The sequence below is a fragment of the Athene cunicularia genome, assembly GCF_003259725.1.
Source record: "Athene cunicularia isolate RWA chromosome 12 unlocalized genomic scaffold, athCun1 chr12_part1, whole genome shotgun sequence".
NCBI classification, from domain to species: domain Eukaryota; kingdom Metazoa; phylum Chordata; class Aves; order Strigiformes; family Strigidae; genus Athene; species Athene cunicularia.
In genome coordinates this window covers 2,299,423-2,317,634 of record NW_020799116.1, presented here as the reverse complement: position 1 = coordinate 2,317,634, position 18,212 = coordinate 2,299,423, and the positions used below count along the sequence as shown (strand labels likewise).

Genomic DNA, 18,212 nt, shown 5'->3' with positions numbered 1-18,212 from the left:
CCCCCCCCCACACCGGACAGCCCCGGGGATGGGGAGGGGGGAGCGGGGTGGCCAGGGGGGTTTGGGGGGGTTCGGTGCGGCTCACACGGTGCACGAACGAGCACACGCACCGGGGTTCTTACCATGATCACAGAGATGAGCTGAGGGGGGACTTGGGGCTTGTCAGAGAAACTGGGGGGTCTGCTCTGGCACCACTGACACACCTGCCCCTCCCCTGTCGTGTGTCCCCCCCCTGCAGTCAGCTTGGCTCAGGTAACTCCAACACAAAGCTCCCAGGGACACAGGGAAGCTCCAGCAGGTAGTGACCGGGGGCTGGAAGGGCTCAGCCCTAGGAATAATTCTAATTCCGGGAGTGAGTTCTGTCACACAATCCCCCCCCCAGCTGCATTCTCCCTCTCTTCAGCTTTCGCAGCAGTCGAACGCCATTAACTTCTGCTGATGGCACCGAGGGGAGCGGCTCCGATGGGAGCCCCAGTGCAGACCAGGTTATTCTTGTGCCCGTGTGTGCGCAGGATCAGACCTTGGAGGGGTTTGGGGAATATGGGTCACACAAAGAAGAAGAAGGAAAGTTTTATTTCCTTTTGGGATGTTTATGTGGGGCGGGGTTATTTAGCTAGGTTTTGGGGTAGAATTTTCTGACTTTACCCTTACCTTCCTTTTTTTTTTTTTTTTTTTTTTTTAAACACGAAGGAGGCTTTTTCCTCTCCATTTTGTCTTTGCCTTTTGTTTGGAAGCAGCTAAAACACTGTATAATTACAAAACAAAATTCTCCTGCCATAAATGACGGTTAGTGTCCTTCCGAGGGTTTGAGTATGCCGTGTGCTCAGCTCCCCTGGGATGGTCTGAGTTCTTTCAACTCAAGCGTCTTCAGTGGGAGCTGGGGACGTGCAGTATGTCCTAGAGCTAAAGCCAATGTGACATTAATGAGATGCTGTCATTTAATAATTGTGCTTTGTTGTCATCGCTTGTTGATTGCTGCCCTGTGGGAAAATCTAGTATTTTTTTATTCCTAGGTTTTAGGCTCATTCCTAACTGAAATATTTCTCCCAGTTAATTTCACCAGGCTTAAACTCTGCCACTTGAGAAAATTCCCTGGCCGAGAGTTGTAGTTCCATGGATGTAATAAAGGTCAAGAAGCTCCTGTATAATTTAAACAAGAACTCAAAACAGAGAGCGAAGTTCATGTTGCACTGTAAGGGGAAAATCAAAGTTAAGTATATTCATTTACTTGTGATGTCTGGATGGCAGTAACATAAGACTTTCTAGTTGTTGTTGACTGTAAGGTATGAAAGTGACTTAGAACTGAAAGCCTTAATTCTTCCTCTCAGTTATTGCCTGTCTTGAAAAAAGCAGGACCAGTGCTAATGAGTACATTTCCAGTTTAATACCACTAAAAGCCCTTCATGCCTGTGAGCTAAGAGGAGCTGACACCTACAGTGGAAATTTTGCTGTTGTCATTGACAACTGCTGTTGTCTAGAAGATGGATTGATGAGATCTGAGGAACAGCCCATACCTAGAAGCGTCAGAGAATGCTCCTCTTAGCTGAACACTGACAAGTAACAGTGATTAACTTTAGTTAGTTCCTAAACCATGGAAATGGAAATGCACAATCCTTGAGGTCTCAGGCAAGGTTCATGCTCGGGACCATGACTCACTAGGACACTGGGGAATCAGATGATTTGGAAAGCGACTGAGTTTGCTCTGGTGGCTTAGCACTGCACCAGCTGACAAAGCACCCAGAGAATAAACAGCACAACTGTGAATCATTCATTTTGGAGGAGGAGGGAAGAGCCAATGGCACCACAAAGAGGGGGGAGGTGTGTCACCTGTGCCGCCTGTCCTCTCTGCTGGACTGCCCTGTTTGCAAAAGCCAGAGGACAGCCTGTCCTCTTGGACATCACCCCGCAGTGGTGCTACACCTGAACTGCTTAGCCTCTTGCTTTCCTGCACCCTTCCTTCCCCATCCCTTGCACCTCTCCCACTTGCCTTGCCTTTCCTCCTCCTGTTTCCTCAGCAGCTATGACCAGCCTGAAGGAAATCTGTCGTGGCCTTCCTCTCTACCCTTTGCCTGAGAACAGAGGTCGGAAGAAAGGAATACCCCATGCACCTGTGAGAACCCCTAATCTCACTGCTCAAGAGAAAAAGGTAACATGGGGTTTCACAGGGCCTCACTTCTCTTCCTTTCAGATAAATGCAGCTCGGGGCAGCAGACCTGATTGCCTCAAATGCTTTTCTGAGTGTTCACCTGCCATTGTGGCAAATGTATTTCCTTGGTGTTATAATTTCAGTGGGTAATGGGACAAAGTACTGGAAACCCTTCTGCTTGCTTTCTTCCTTCCTTCCCCAGAGATAAGGAGGTTGATAGGAGGAACATGTGCTGCACGACAGCTTCCATGACTTTAAATGACCGAACAAGAGGCATTAGACTTCAAGGCTGTCAATCCAGCATTGTTCCTTGGAGACCAAATTATGAATGCTGTTGCAAAAACATTGCATATGTATGGGAGTGAAAGCTAACCCCTCAAATACAATCATTATCAAATGTGATGCATCAGCGTCACAGTACAAGCTACACGACTGCATATTTCCATAAAAGACCCAAAGATAATTTATTTTAACTGGTAGTCTGAGTGTCCTGGAATTTAGGCAAGTTTGTAGGGAGCTGAGTTAATTATTTGTCTTTAGTTGCGTAATTCTCTCCCTGTCTCTTTTTGTTTGAATAGTCTACGTACACACTAAAGTAATCATTGCATTATTTCATGTCAGAGATTTAAAAAAATCAGCAGCAGAAAATAATGGTCAATGGGCGGAGGTCCTTAGGAATTTGTGTGGGAGAGGATAAGGTGGGTTCCTTAGTTTGAGTGTCTGTGCTTCGTCACAGGTAACATCACTTCTGATGTGACATTCTGGTCAGAACATGGAAGTCCCTTCCTCACTTCACAAGTTGCACACAACTTCCTTGCCTTCGTGGGAGTTCCCCACTGGCATCAGCAGCCAAATTCTTTCACAGTCCACTTCCACGAGCAGAGGAGAGCCTAGTCAAAGAGTAGAAAGAGGAACAGCTGTAAGATATCCAAAGAGGATTTACTTCAATGTCAGGAGCATTCATGGCTGAGGAATCCTGTTTGTGCCTGGGACAGCTCAGACACATGGAAGTGTGGCTGCTAAGTGTGTGGAAGGGGCTGTGGGGATGCCTGTGAAGATAAAGGAGTGGGGAGTGAGCTTCACCGCATGTCAGAACGTTGCCAATCATCTCCGTTTTATTCCTTGCCTTTTCCCCAGGAGAAGTCTGCTATAGCATGAGGGAGTCCATGCTGCAGGAGAGGAGATGGTATCTCTCAAAAGGGTGCCAAACCTTACTCTTTCCTTCTTCCCCAAAGTCCTCACTCCCTGTATAGAAACTGGAATAGTTTCTTGTCTCCTTTAAGTGTTGCAAGAAGATGGCAGGAGACTGATTTTCTGGCCCCAGTCTACAGTCTAACATCCTACCCTCATCACTCCTTCTTACCTATATATGATAAGAGATCATGCTAGTTGGGGTTTTTATTAGACTGTTAAAGATTTAAAAGCTTCCTTTCTGATTTATTTTACTCTTAATCCTCCATCTTAAACAGAGTTAGAGGTTCAGCTGGTATTTATTTTATATATGAAAGGTCAAATCTTTTTTTTTTTTTTTTTTTTTTTTTTAAGAGGTGTTCCAAGCTTAGAAAAGCATGTAGACAGAAAGATTGTCTGTCTACAAGTTGGTTTTTAAGTCTTAAGACAGGCTTTCAGGTTTTGTTGACAGTGTGTAATGCTGAGCATATTGTGAGTCTTGTCTTTACATACGACACTGTGTTCATTTTCTAATTGAAGTATTCAGGGGAAGTTTTGACAGAAGTGAAGTTAATAATGCTCTGCAGATTTCCTCAGGATTTGGCCCTCTCTTCATTGCAGTTTTAGCCCTTTTGCTACAATAATAAACCTCAGCACTGCCAAAGTTTTATTTTCTTGGGCCTCCTCTTGTGGTTATAATAGAAATCCTGTGAGTAAGATTTATAAAGTTCTGTGTGCTTTGGGGCTTGCTGAAGAGGTATGTATTTCTTCCTATCATACCAGCTTTAATCTTCCTGGATAAATCAAGCCATTTCTCAGAACTGATTCTGTTTAGATGTTTCCTGAGCTCTCTTCCTTTGGCATTCTTTGCCTAAGGCCTGAAACAGCCACATCCTCTCTCTTCCCCCCACAGCTCAGGAAACCCCAGCTCTCTGTTTCTCAGCATCTGTATCTTAATGTATATATGCTACAAAGCAACCACCCTTAAAATCTTATGTGTTGTGTGTCCTTTGCAGAACAAGGATGTTGCACACTCCATTGACATTTCAGCAAAGCTGGAGCAACTTGGGAAGGATGTGCACTGCTTGGTGTTGCTCAGAATCAGACAAAAATAGCATGCCTTCATCCAGGCAGCAGTCCCCTTACGTATCTCAGAGCCAAGCCGTGTTATGGTTTTCCTGCCACCCCAGCATAATCATCTGTTCCCTGATTGCAGTATCAGGTGTGTTGCTGTCGTAGGGCCCTGAGGTCATTAACAGGCCTTGATGAGCCTCACCTGAGATCTCCACCCACACCCTCTGTCCACAGGCTTACTGGCTCCATTTAAGCTCAGGCCTGGGACCTCAGTCTTAGTCATGTTGGCAATGTGCTTGTCCCGGCCATAGATCTCACCTGTCTGCTCTCCAAGCTGTGAGCTGACTTGTCACCAGGAACCTTCTGGGTGATCTCTGGGCCCTGTCTCTCTGTGGTAAGCATCACCAAACCTGATCCTGACTTGCACTCCTATGGCAATGTTCCTGCCTGATGGCGTGGCCTCCTGGTGGAACCTGCCTGCCACCCCTGCCCTGCTCACCTCCCTCAGGTTACCGTGAGGCTGGACAGTGGCTGGTGAGGTCCTCTCCTGGCTGGGTTGCTCTGCTTGGCTCCCCATCCCTTCGGGAGCAGCCAGGCCCTGCTGCTTCGTGGCATCCTACAGCAGAGAGCTGAAAACCAGAGCCTGGGCAGTTGCATAGCACCTGACGTTCTTGTTAAACTGCTGGCAAAGAAGCAGGACATTTAACCTCCACGGTTGTTTCACAAATCCAGAAATGAGACCCCTTTTTAAAGTTTATATGTGGATTAGGAAGGCCAACTTGTTGGTTCCTATTTTGGAACATCTGGATGATGAAGAACTTTGGTTAAAGTTCCACAGCCTGTAGGGTGTTTACAGCAATGGTCAGTCAGGAGTTGCCATGTTGACTTCCTAGCTGGGCTGATCTAAACTGGGCCCTATCAGGAAGAATAATACCTGAAATTACAGTCTTGCTTTTATGGTTGCTGCTTACAGAATAGTGCCACCAAAGATTCCAGGCCTGGTTATCATCAGGTGGAAGATGACAGGTGGGAGACAAGCAGCATCCCCACTGGAAAAGGGGCAAAACCAGGAATGAAGCTGTTGTAGAGTTAAGCTGGTCGCTTCCTCTGCGCACGCTTCCCTTTCCCTCAGTGAACAGGGAGACTGCGAATCTTAGTGTTTGTGTACCTCAAGATTCTTAAACTAGAAGTCCTGATGATCTTGTTAGAAAATGGAGATGAATGACATTCCTTCTGAAGGGGCACTGGCTCCTCAACAAACACCAATTAACAAAGAGGCTGGTATACTTGATTTCTCAAGAGAATTCCCCAACAAAGATAATTACAGCTGATTGATCGGAGCAGGATTTCATGGGTTCTTTTGACTCCACTTTATTGAGACGAAGAGGTCTGAATCTTGATTAAATAGCAGCAGGATCATGTTTTACTGTATAAATGCCAGGGAATAAAAAAAAAAACAAAAAACACCCTAATGGTGACTAGATCTTAAACACAAGAATCAAATGTTAGATCCAGCTGGCAGATCTAAGAGGAAGACTTTGCATCCAGTGCTAGCATTGCATTGTGCTGAACTGAATCAGTAACAGCAAATTCAGAGCAGGTTTTTTAAAGCAACCCACCAGGCTCAGGAGTATAAGTGCAATTGATCTTTTTTTTTTTTTCTTAAGACACCAATGAACTACAGACCTGGTTTTTCAGAGGTACTGAGCACGTGCAGCGTAAGCTTCTGTCAGTGGAAGTTCTGAACAGGAAGAACACCTAAATATCAAATGCACAATTTCTAATATTCAGAATGCAATGTGCCAGTTACAGGTAAATCAATCCTACTTAAAGGTTAGAATAATTTTTTTATATGGTGCTCTAATGAAGTGTAAGGAATAACAACCTCCTATTGCCTTTCCACAAGAGCCTGGTGATCGGCCTATTTGAATTTGCACCTTGAGTGCCTTTCTCTGGTTATTCAGTTTATGACTCAATAATGAATATGCAAAATTCTTCCTGATGTACATGGCAATTGCCCTGTCATAAAGCAGTCAGGCTCCATCTAAGTGATTTTAAGCGCCCCAGCTCTCCTATTGAGAGACTGTTTCAGAATCTCTTATATTTAAATTCTTCTCATTTCAAGACTACATATTTTTAATGGCTAATTCACAGCTATTTATTCCTCTTCCAGCATTTCCCTGAAGCTCCTTCCTGCTTTGACATTTATCCTACAGTGAGACAGCAATCAAATGTCATCTTTGTTCAGTTAAGCTAAACAAGCCACAGTCTCAGTCCTTTTTTATAAGATCTCTATTGTCTGTGCAACCAAGGCACCCTTCCCACCCTTCATGTAACATCCAAGTTCATGTTTCATTAATGTTTGCATCATCAAAATTCAGGCTTCTGCTAATGTGTGCCATTAGTAGGATAGAGGCTCAGTCTAAGTGAATTTATGTAAAGATCCAAACTGGTTTTTCTTGCTTGTATTTTTAGGGTGAAGAAAAATATTTGCCCATCAGCTTCATTATAATAAAAATAATATATTGATCAAAAACCTGGGTGATCCTTGCCAGACTGGAAGCAAAATGCTCATCCTGATAGTTCTCACAGGCAGCCAAAGTGCCACATGTGGGGATGTTTTCCTCTTGATTTGTGTTGTTGTAAGGGTTGTAGGTGATTATATTCTTTCTTTAGAAATTTCTTAGATCTGGAAGCCACTGTGATGGCTGCTTGCCTCTCAAATTGACTTTGAAAATCCCCGCATATTTTGTCATAGTGTGGATATAGCTGGGATTTTTGTGTTTATTAAAAACATGGCCTTGAAAAATGACTGTTTAACTAACTGGAGAACAGTAAGGTGGTATTTGAAGATGGAATTTGCATTTTTTTCATCCGGTAAATAGGTTTTCCCCCTTGTCACTCTCTGTGTGGAATGACAAATCTAATTTATAGGGTTTTACTGGTCTGATCCTCAGCTGGTGTAAATTAGTCCAGCTTCACTGGTCTGAAAGGCTCTGACTCATACGCCTGTTCAGTAGCAAGTATGCCAACAAATACCTCTCTTAGTATGGGGCTTTTTTAGACTTAGAGATATTGTTATTGCAGTGTGCTCCAAGGAATGTGAGACCAGCGTGCTCAGATGAAGGGGGTGGAGAGCTCTAGCCATAAGAGCCAGACCAGAGTCCTATTGAATGAGGAGGTTTATTACCGAGCTGAGGACTTTATAGACCTTTTCAGGATTTATTGTTCTAGATACCTGTACTACAGTGAGCTGCAGAAAATACTTGCTTCCCTAGCTCTCTGAAGTGCCCATGGTGGGTGTCACAAACATGAGGTATTCTTGCTATGCTTAGCCCTCTCCAAAACTGGGCTTTCCTGATGGTTTTGGAGACTGTTATCAGATTTGGAAGCAAGCTTGATCCCTTTCTATCCTTTTGACAGCCATTAAAAATTCAACCTAATGAAGATGTGAAATTCCATATGATTTGTGAATCTCTTCAATTAAAAGTAATTTGGATAGTGTCCATGTTTGTCGGGGAACTTACAAGATCTTTTAGCATCTTTGCATGACATTGGGGTTTTTAAAGATGACAAAATCTTTCTTCTCATGATGGTTTTAATCAAATGGAACATGGAATACAGAGACAAGACTTGACAGACTGTTAGTGATTTATTTATGGTTTCTTTCATCCAAAAGGACATACTGTACTTTGCAAACCATGGGTAATGTCTTTGAAGGCAATAGGGACTATGAGCCACATAATATAATCTGTGGAATTTAATTCAGTGCCTAGTAATCACTTCAGCTAATTTGGAAGTGATACATGTAGCATCAATAAAATCATGTAAACCACCACTCTGTAATACATTAGGATGCTAAATGTAGTGAATCTCTAATGAAACTTAGCCCAAGAACATCATCTGGGAGCATGTCACATAACTCAGGGCCGAGATCCCTTTTTTGAATGGAGAGTACAGTAGGGTCTTCAGTGTCTCTAGGAGTTCAGGGTATCAGTCTAAATATTTCTTAAAAAAAAAAAAAAAGTTTTCCTTGGTAGTTCAGTGCCCCCTAGCATTGTGAGAGGGGATCCGTCCACATCTTAACAAATCTCCAGGGTCTCTCCTCACAGATTTGGGTGGGTGTAAAGGGGAGGGTTTCTTGTGTACAGCAACTAAATCTACAAGGAAAGATGCAGGTGGAAACACTTCAATCAGAAGGCCAGAATGGGGCTCCCCTGGCGTGAGCTTGGCCTTTTAAAGTCTGTCATCCTTGTGATAGCTTAGGCAGGCTTCCAGCTGAGTGTGATTAAAGCTCAGGGCCACCCACTTACCTCCATTTCTCTTTTACCTCGACTTTTGTCTCTCTTGGGTTTTGTTTTCTTTTGGCAGCTGGCTTTGCGCAATGCCTTGCGTTATTTCCCACCTGAAATACAAAAGAAGCTAGCACTGGAGTTTGCTGAAGAGCTCAGGCTGTATGGCCATATTTATATGTACAGATTCTTTCCAGATATTGAGATGAGGTAAGGACTGGATGGTTCATACTGCATTTGCTTACCAGCTTTCACCTGTGGAACTGACCTTTAAACAGTGGCATTGCTGTGTCCTAATGTACCTCTTGTAGAAGTAATGTCATAACGTATTAATGAAGTGCATCATCTGAATAAACCAGATGATCTGTGTGTTGTTAGGTAACCGTGGTTTCATTTCCAGTGATACTGTATGTTTTGGGATGCTCTTCTTTAGAGCTGCATAACAGTGATCTTTCACCTCTAGCTTTCACCCGTTCTCTGTCCTCATGAGAATCCCATGGGACTAGCAGGGAGACAGTGTGTGACAGGGCCAGGACAGCCTTGGTGCTGGAAAGCTCAGCACCACTGAGCACAGAGGAAGGATTGTGCAAGGCTGTGTGCTTGGTAATGCCAGCTTTACCATACACAGACATCCCCAGTGCTCTCTCCCATGGCAAGTCTTAGTTTCTAGGGGCCAGTCATTACTCAGAGCCCTCTGATCGCAACCTGGATAGCAACCTTGCAATTTGTGCTGCAAGTGAAGTCTCAGTTGAACCCAGAGGTAAGATCAGACGAGTGGATGGGTTGGGACCTGCTGTGAGTGGCTCGTTTTTCCCAGTCTCACAGAGAAGGCTTTCCAGGCTTAAAAGACAGACAGTACATGTTTCCATCACTGAAACCTGTATCTGACCCTGGTTTGTAATATGCTGTGCCTGTTGATCTTGGAGCATCACTTCATTCTAGGGCTGATGGGGCTAATGTTTGTGAAGCAGAACAGTTTTAGAGAGGGCTGCCAGGGGCTAGCTGCTTTTTTTTAGACTGATTGATTCCTTTTTGCATCCAGCAGGGGCCTGGTTAATGTCTATACAGAAATCTGAATAAAGCAAGCAACTAGAAAGCACTCTGATTTGCACAGACATCCATTTTTCTGTGCTGTCCATACTGGGGTCAGCTCTTGCAGGATTCAGCTAAGGGGATGACAACTGGAAGACTGTCTGAAAGATATTGCAGAGCTGGGCTTCAGAGGACCTTGGTCTCAAACTACAGATGAGGACACTTTCCACTCAGGCTTGGATAAGACAGTCCACCAGCTTATTTCCATCGCTGGCATCAGTGACTCTTTGATAGCATCAGATATTATTTTCTTTGACTATTTCATTGATCACTCTTTCTGATAGACTCTTACAGTCTCAGAATATGAAAATGCCTTTTTTTTCTCTTTAGTTTGGTAGTATTTGGGGTTTTTTGTTGTTCTGTATGTCCCAGGGAGCACAGTCCAACTTCATTCTCTTCCATTTAACACCCATGTTCCCGTGCTCAGCTGATTTGGAAAACTTTGAAGAAACTTTGGGTTTCTTATGTTCTGAGCAATAGTATGTGGAAATACCTCCTCTTGATGAATTGATATCATTCCACAGAAATCCTGTCATTTTATCACATCAAGCTTAGAAAAGCAGAAAACACTAATAAAAAAGTATTGTGGAAAAAAACCAAATGCTCTCCCTCCTGATTTGGCAATGACTACAAGGCATTTGTTTTAGTATCCTGATGTAAAAAGCTGGGATAAAGAGCACATGAGCCCGTTTGCTAAATCTGTAGAATATACATTCCAGATCTTGGCTCATGAGCTGGTCAACGGATGTCCAATTTTTTTTTTTGTAGTTGGCACTCCTTCGCCTAACCTTTTTAGTGTAACAGTCTTCCCTGTACAAAGCGAGTGTCCAGCCACTGAAAATCTATGGTCCAATAAAAGGAAGATCATTTAGAAACCATGTCAAATGATTCTATGTACCTTCAGGAATTTCCAGCATCTGCAATGGTGTTGCTTACAGAAAGGGAAAGAGCAAAACTCTCGATCCAGGTATTTCTTGTTGGTATAATACCTTAGAGGCCACAGCACAATTGTACTAAGGCCTGTGCAAACACAGCAAAGGAACTGTTCCCACCCTCAAGAGCTACAGTATAAATCTAGGACTAGAAGTTTTAGAGAAATTTAATATGACAAACAGATGGTGGAGGAGAAGGTAACAGTGAGATGATCGCAGCAGCTGGCATTGAAGCACGTGAGTGCTACGAAACCTGACTCAGGATACCTTTGTGACCACCTCTCGACTTTCTGGATGAAATGCACCTTATTCAGAAAAAAGACCTGTATTTCTCCTAGATAGGTTCAGTTTTTGAGAGCTACTTTGGGACTGAGATTCAAGCTGGATTTTTTTTTTTCTTAGATAGGATCTTAACTAAGGGCTGATGAGCCTGAAGGCAGCTTTCACTGATGCCGTTTTCCTTGGCATCGCAGGACTCAGTTGCTGGCAATGTGCTACAGAGACCAGTTCCAGCATCCCCAAAATGATCCAGTTGAAAAGCAATGGGAGATCTTGGCCACCATATTTATAACCACTTGTGATTAACTGCTTCAGCAAATTGTAAGCTGAATACAATGTTTTTCTTTGCTTAGTTTTGAAAGCAGTTCAAACCCAATCTCTCTGTCGAGGTACATATGTCACTTCAGATCTGCACTTTTTTTTTTTTCCCCTCCCTTCCTGAATAAAAGTCTACAACTGAAAGGAATGTGTTGGCATGCAGGGATATTTCTGTAGGGTATGTTGTTGTTGCACTTGTGAGTTGAAGGGTCTCCTTAATTTTTATGACCGCCATTTCAGAGCTTACCCCATAGGAGACTACCCATGCAAGACCAAATCAGCAGCTGCCATTATGTTGATGATCATGAACAATCTGGATCCCTCAGTGGCACAGGTAAGGTACTGTGAAAATAAGGAAGCTGGATTCATAGAGCAGCAGCGAATCTGCAAGTTATTTCCTTATTTTCCTCACATAAAAACTGAAGAATTTAGGCATATAGGTGAAATCAGTTCTTGTGCAGATGATCCTCCTTCCGTAGATTGCATAGGGTTTTAGTTGTTCATGAGTCTTTTGCTGATTCTGTGCCCCAAGGTACATTTTTCCCAGCAAGAGTGGTCAGAGAGTGGAACAGGCTGCCCTGGGTGGGTTTCAGGGCCGTTGGGATGAGCTGTGGGGGGTGTGGGGTAGGGGAGAACTTTGTAGAGTCGGTCTGAGGGTTGGACTCAGTGATCCCGAGGGGCTTTTCTAGCCTGAGTGATTCTGGGATTCTATGCCAGCCCCTGTAACGTGTCGAGCTGGCTGCTGTGTGTCAGGTAAACTGCCCGGTTTCAGCAGTGCCGAGGCAGCCTCCTTAGAGTGATGTGCTGGGATGTCCATTTCTGTGAGGCTAAGCCTGCGGGGGACTGAAGGGGATTCTATACTTCTCTTGTTGGTTATGTTTTAATTCCTTGGGTTCGGGGTCTTTTGCATGAAGTCCTGTAGTTTCCCGCTGTGTGCAGTTCTTCGTTCTGCACAGCGTGCCTGTCCTAACACAGACCTCTGAGGCCTCCTACAGCAGCACCAGGGTTCACTCCAGCTCCCGCTACACACAGGGGCTCGGTCACCGGCTGAGAGAGGGATAGAGCTCAGCTCTTAGTACAGCTTATGTTGAAAAATTAGTGCTCATGCTTCCTGTATCTTTGAGATCTCATCTCTCAAGGACAGATTGACTAGAATCTTACAGGACCAAAGTCCAGCTGTACAGGTACTACCCAGTGTAATACATCTTTTTGCAAATGGCAGGGGAGAGGCCATGCAACCATGCCCTGCTGGTCATAGACTGTTCTAACTGTTGTAAATGCCAGTGGCAACCGAACTATAAGCTCACACAGTCCCTCTGTAGAGGAGTTTACTGGGATGTCTGTCTGAAACAGAAACTGCAGTCAAGGAATCGCTTTGTAACGCTCTGCACCCAAAATACCATTGTAACAATAACAAATACCTCATTCTGAAAGAGAATTGGATTATTTTTTTTCTTAAATTGTACTTTTATGATGTTCTGATTTCAAGAATCTAGAGAGTGTTGATATGATAAGCTCTAGAAAAAGATTTATTACTGAGATTAAGAAAATAGCTCAGAGATAGTGAAATGCTTCGGGAAAGGGCTTGCCTTATTATTGTTGAATTGCCTTTTTCAGTTTCCCCAGGAGCTTGTCACTTACGGAGGAAATGGGCAGGTCTTCAGCAACTGGGCACAGGTAGGAGGACATTGCTGCTTTTGCAACTTGTTTCACCAGTTTCACCCTCCCCCACGAGCATTCTGCTTAGGCATTTTGTGATAATTCTTGGCAGTCGTCGTGTCAAAATACTCCTAAACATCCTGTCTGGATAGAGCAATGCTCAGTTATGAACAGCGTAGATGGGGAGAGCTTTATTTAGTAAAGAGAGCACAGGCAGCCCAGTAGGAATACTGAAGATAATACCATAAACATCCCAGGCTGGGTATGATGAAAGATCAGTTCTTTGTCTTTCTCTGATGCATTTGTCCGTGCTTGTATATTTTGCACAGATACATTCAGAGTCAAAATGAATTCTAGGAAACAAAAATGTATATCTTTTTGCTTGCTTTTTTTTTTCCTGGTGATTTTGCAACATTTTTGCACAAGCACTAATGGAATAAATAAATAAATGAAAGGCTTTGATTAAAGAACATGCAATCCTGAGTTTTTTCCAAGCAAGTCAGAGTAGCTGTAAATATTTACATGCTAGCTGGCCAGATCGTAGTGCACGTTACTGTCAGGCCTAGCAACGTTATCCCTGATCTCCTGCGAATAATGGCATGTGGGTAAAAGTCCGTCTAAAATCAGAGCTGGGATGTTTCAGGTGTGGTTGTATAATTTATCAAAAACGGTAGTAAATACCCTTGCTTTAATTCAAGTATTGCAAAATCCATGTGAGAAACGTTTTGAGGAGAATTTTGGCATTAGACTTGTGTTTTGTATGAGCTCAATTTATTCTCTCAAGGAAAAAAAAAAGTCTGGGTCTGACTGCTCTACAGGTGCGGGGTGGCAGGAGGAGCCTCTCGTGAACAACCACCCTGAGTGTCTGAGGACAGACAGGCACAAATCCAGTCGCTGTCAGTGCCAAACCCACACCATCCCTGCAGCCTCTGCTATGCTCCAAGGCCACAGTGGGGGACGGGGGCACATGTGGCACAGGCAGAAAGCTACCTCACCCTGAAGGTCAGCTTTGCTCCTGAAGCCTGGGGAGATCTTAATTTCTGATTCCGTAGCTTACATAGGGAAAAGCTGACTTAAGGAGACAACTTCTGTCATAAGGTACCATGTTTGCACCTTGTTGTGGCTTTACCTGAACCGGGCCTCTTGCTTATTAAAAAAAAAATTACATTAATGTGTAAATGAAGTTCCTAGTTAAGGGAGAGGAATGTATTCCTCACTGCAGCATGGAACCTGGGTTTCCTTCCCAGTTTAACTGTGATTTTATTATTATTTTTTTTTAATTTTGTTTGTGGCTATGAATATTCAAGCTTCAGTTTCCTAATCTGGTAAATGGATGATAAATGGGTGACTTCGGCAGCTTTAGAAGCAAAACCCTTCTGACTTTTAAAAAGAAAGCTACCATGGCAGTGCACACCGTTTCTTTATTCTGTGCATTAATTAGTAAATGCCAATTAACTTTCGCCTGTTAACTACAGGAGTTTCACAACACTTTACAGTGCTAGCAGTTTATATAGCAGCCTTTATTGGACTGACATCCCTCAGGCAGATGCTGGGCCGAAAGGTGAAGGAGAAGCACTGCCAAAGTCAGAAATACTCTTTTCTCTTGTTCTCATCCAAACCAGAGCTATGACCTGCAGTTGTTTCACAGCAGAATAAACAAAACCTTTCTGTTTTTGCTTACTCAGAGTAGCAATCACATGAATGATTCGGTTATGACAGAACATTTTGTTCCGTTTGTGGCTTGAAAACAACATGCTTTTTGGAAATCCATCACTGCAAAATTTGTAGTGAAAAGGTTCAGCTTGGTTTATATTGTCCACGCAAACCAGTGCTTTCTTCTGAATAATTTTTACCATGTCCAGGGCTAACTTTACAAGCCTGCAGAACTGTATTTTAAGCTAGGAAGGGCTTTTGCCTCCTCTACTAGTTGTGCCCTTTCAGTGCAAAAAGATCTAAATATCTTACAGCTTCTAGTTTTAATACAATGATTTCCCCAGCTGGCTAAAGACCTAGGCACTTGTTCTGTCCTAGGACCAGAACTTGATTGTTTGATATTTTTCATGAAACAGAACCAAAATGTAAAAAGCAAGACAGTAACTCTAGTAACTCCTTCCTGCTCAGCTTGCAGCTTGGAAATTAGCTGGGTTAGAAGGGACTGTCTTTGAATATGTCCCATTTTTAAGAGATCAAAGACACAGAGAGATTAAGTGCCCTTGACGACTGATGCTGCTGTCCCTTTCATCAGCAGTTCCATTTTTTTCTCAAAACTTTGTATGCCTACAGAAACTAGTTTCAAGCTATTGTTGAATTCCAATATTGCATGGGAAAGCTCCCAGTTGTCACAAACTGAAAGTCCTGTGGAATATTATGGGCTTTGTGATAGACAATAGTGGATGTGAGTCATATCTATAGGCAGCTTAGATGGCCATAGCCTACTTCTTGGTGTAGATCAAGAGTAGCTATTGCATTATGCAGACAACCTTGAGATGCATTTATTTGTATACGTCTGGGTGCCTCGAGGACTTTTCACTGTCCACAATGGAAGTGGAATTTTTTTTCTTTGAGGAGAAAAATAATTTGACTTTTAAGTTCGCATTGTAACATCCATTTGTTGAAAAGATGACAAGCACCAGCACATGCTGAATTATCTGTTTCAGGTTAGGATCAACAATATGCGTGGGTATTTTAATCACTTTTATAGGGAAAATTTTGCAGTTTGGCTTTGGAAAGATTGCCAGAAAAGTGCCAGATCCAAATGGTTAACCTCAAGATAAAATTAGAATGGTTTTAAAAATAAAGCATTTCTGGAGTTTGTACTGGAGAAATTCTTTTGGAACTTATTCAGAATTTTGCTAGATGGTGATTTATGTTTCCTGCTAAGTGATGCCTCTTAATGGACTTTATTAAAAGGAAGAATGTGTTGAGAGCTCTGGCTGTTATTCCGTATGTGAGTACACCTCATTATCTCAATCACTGCCTTTATACTCAAAGTTTAGCAGCTTCACGAACAAATATAAGTTGGAAACTAATTTTTCTCACTTTCCTTGCTTTTCCTTTCAGTTCTGGTTGGTAATGCACTATCTGTCAGAGATGACTGAAGAGCAAACATTAGTAATGTACAGTGGACATCCTCTGGGGCTCTTTCCCAGCCATCAGTACGCTCCTCGATTAATCATTACTAATGGCATGGTGGGTATCAGCATCTTGTGTTCTCTTTTTCTTCCTCTTCTGTTTAGTTTTCAAGCGTTTGCTGAATTAAAATATTATTTATACTACCTGAACTTACAACCACACACAGGAGAATCTGGAGCCCAAATCCTGCAGCATTTATTCCAGTACAGTTGCTCTCACCTCAAGGGTGCTGATCTGCAGTGATGGAGGGAACAGTCCTCTCCTTATTAGATGACTTCTGAGCTGTTCACGTTCTTGATCAAAACAGTTCAGCTAGGTTCAGTCTGGAAGATTTAAAAGCCCTCAATAGGGAAACGATTATTAATCAGTGTGATGGCTTAACCCCAGCCAGCAACTAAGTAGCACACAGCTACTCACTCACTCTCCCACCCGCCAGTGGGATGCGGGAAAGAATTGGGGGGGGAAAAAGAAAGTAAAGCTTGTGGGTTGAGATAAAGACAGTTTATCAGCACAGCAAAGGAAGTTAAAGTAATAATAATAATAATAGAATAGACGAAACAAGTGATGCACAATACAATTGCTCACCACCTGCTGACCAGTGCCCAGCCAATCCCTGAGCTGTGGTGCCCTCCTGGCCAATTTCCCCCAGTTTATATACTGGGCATGATGTCACATCTGGTCTGGAACACCCCTTTGGCTCGTTTGGGTTGTCTGTCCTGGCTGTGTCCCCTCCCAGCTTCTTCTGGCAGGGCAGCATGCAAAGCTGAAAAGTCCTTGACTTAGTATAAACACTGCTTAGCAACAACTAAAACATCAGCCTGTTATCAACGTTATTCTCATCCTAAATCCAAAACACAGCGTTCTACCAGGTACTGGGAGGAAGATTAACTTTATTCCAGCCAAAACCAGGACAATCAGATGCTCGGCTCTCTGGGCTGCTTTGCTTGGGAGGCCACTTGGAGAAGTGAACACACTGCTTCATTGCCACTCTTGGAGCCACTCAGTATCTGTCTCTCTGCAGGCTAGTTTTGAGGCTAGTGAGCTGCTTTCATGAGAACTTGCATCACAGTCACACTGCCAGAAAGACCAGACATCTTTTTTTCTAATACTAGACTGCACGGAATAAAACCCCTGGAACACTCCTTCTGTTTTTCACTGGTTTTCTATGTGTGTGACCATGGTCAGAGGAATATAGGCTGTTAGAGATTTAAGCAAATCATTTTAATTTGCTTATCTGGATTTTCTTTGGATTGTTTTCTTAGGTTATTCCCAACTATTCCACCAGAGATGAATATGAGAAGATGTTTGCTTTGGGAGTAACAATGTAAGAAGATACCTCACTATTAAAATATATCAAATCCTTAACTAAAATGTAATTTGGACATCAAGCTGTAGCTGCTTACAATTTCTAATGCAGATGGATTTCAACTGTGCTGCATAAAGTCCTGATACTGCAAAGCATTAATGCACACTTAAGTGGAATTACTTAGGAGTCTGAGTTATGTTCAGCCACGTATATAAAGATGTAATTGAGGTCTGCTAGGAATTAGTATTGGGTTTATGTGTGGGACTTGGCTGAATTACAGTCTGAAGCCTTAGTTATAACCTACTTATAGCCCTGACTAGTTCCACTTTGCAGTGGTGGTTTTGCAATCTACAGAAAACACAAGTTACGATACGTTCTTTCACACCAAGAGAAATCTTTGAAGTACAAAGTTATCATTCTTTCTCATTTTTTTAATTGTGATTTACCTGATTTTTTTTTTTTTAATCCTCTCCTCAAGTTTGTGAGCAGGGTTTATTACTCTGTTGTGTACTGTGGAGAGAATAAATTAAAACCACTGGAGAGAGCTGAGTGTGTACAGATAAGGAAGTGGGAAGAAAGGGTGTGAATCAAGAATGTCTATTGCCACTTCCCTGGGAATTTCATACGTATGTAAACAACCATTTTGGGCTAACAATTTCAAAAGAGACCATGTGACTTAGGAGTGTGAGCGCCACTGAAAACCAATGGCATGAAGATGCCAACAATGTGAAAAGGGGTGTCCTTGTGGCCTAGTTACTGTGATAAATGCCAACTGAGTTTACCCTCAGTTTTTTTGCTTCATGCCTTTTTGA

General features: G+C 42.9%; 1 protein-coding gene across 1 annotated transcript in view; it reads left to right on the top strand.

Moving 5' to 3' along the window:
- Positions 1–1,007: 1,007 nt before the first annotated feature.
- UROC1 (urocanate hydratase 1) overlaps positions 1,008–18,212 on the top strand; it is a 44,223-nt gene continuing 27,018 nt past the window's right edge. Inside the window, exons 1-7 of the mRNA XM_026857436.1 lie at positions 1,008–1,192; positions 2,016–2,146; positions 8,762–8,892; positions 11,544–11,637; positions 12,921–12,980; positions 16,023–16,151; positions 17,357–17,418. Of these exons, the coding sequence (XP_026713237.1) occupies positions 1,114–1,192; positions 2,016–2,146; positions 8,762–8,892; positions 11,544–11,637; positions 12,921–12,980; positions 16,023–16,151; positions 17,357–17,418 (686 nt within the window). The 5' untranslated portion in view covers positions 1,008–1,113. The remainder of the gene's footprint in view (positions 1,193–2,015; positions 2,147–8,761; positions 8,893–11,543; positions 11,638–12,920; positions 12,981–16,022; positions 16,152–17,356; positions 17,419–18,212) is intronic.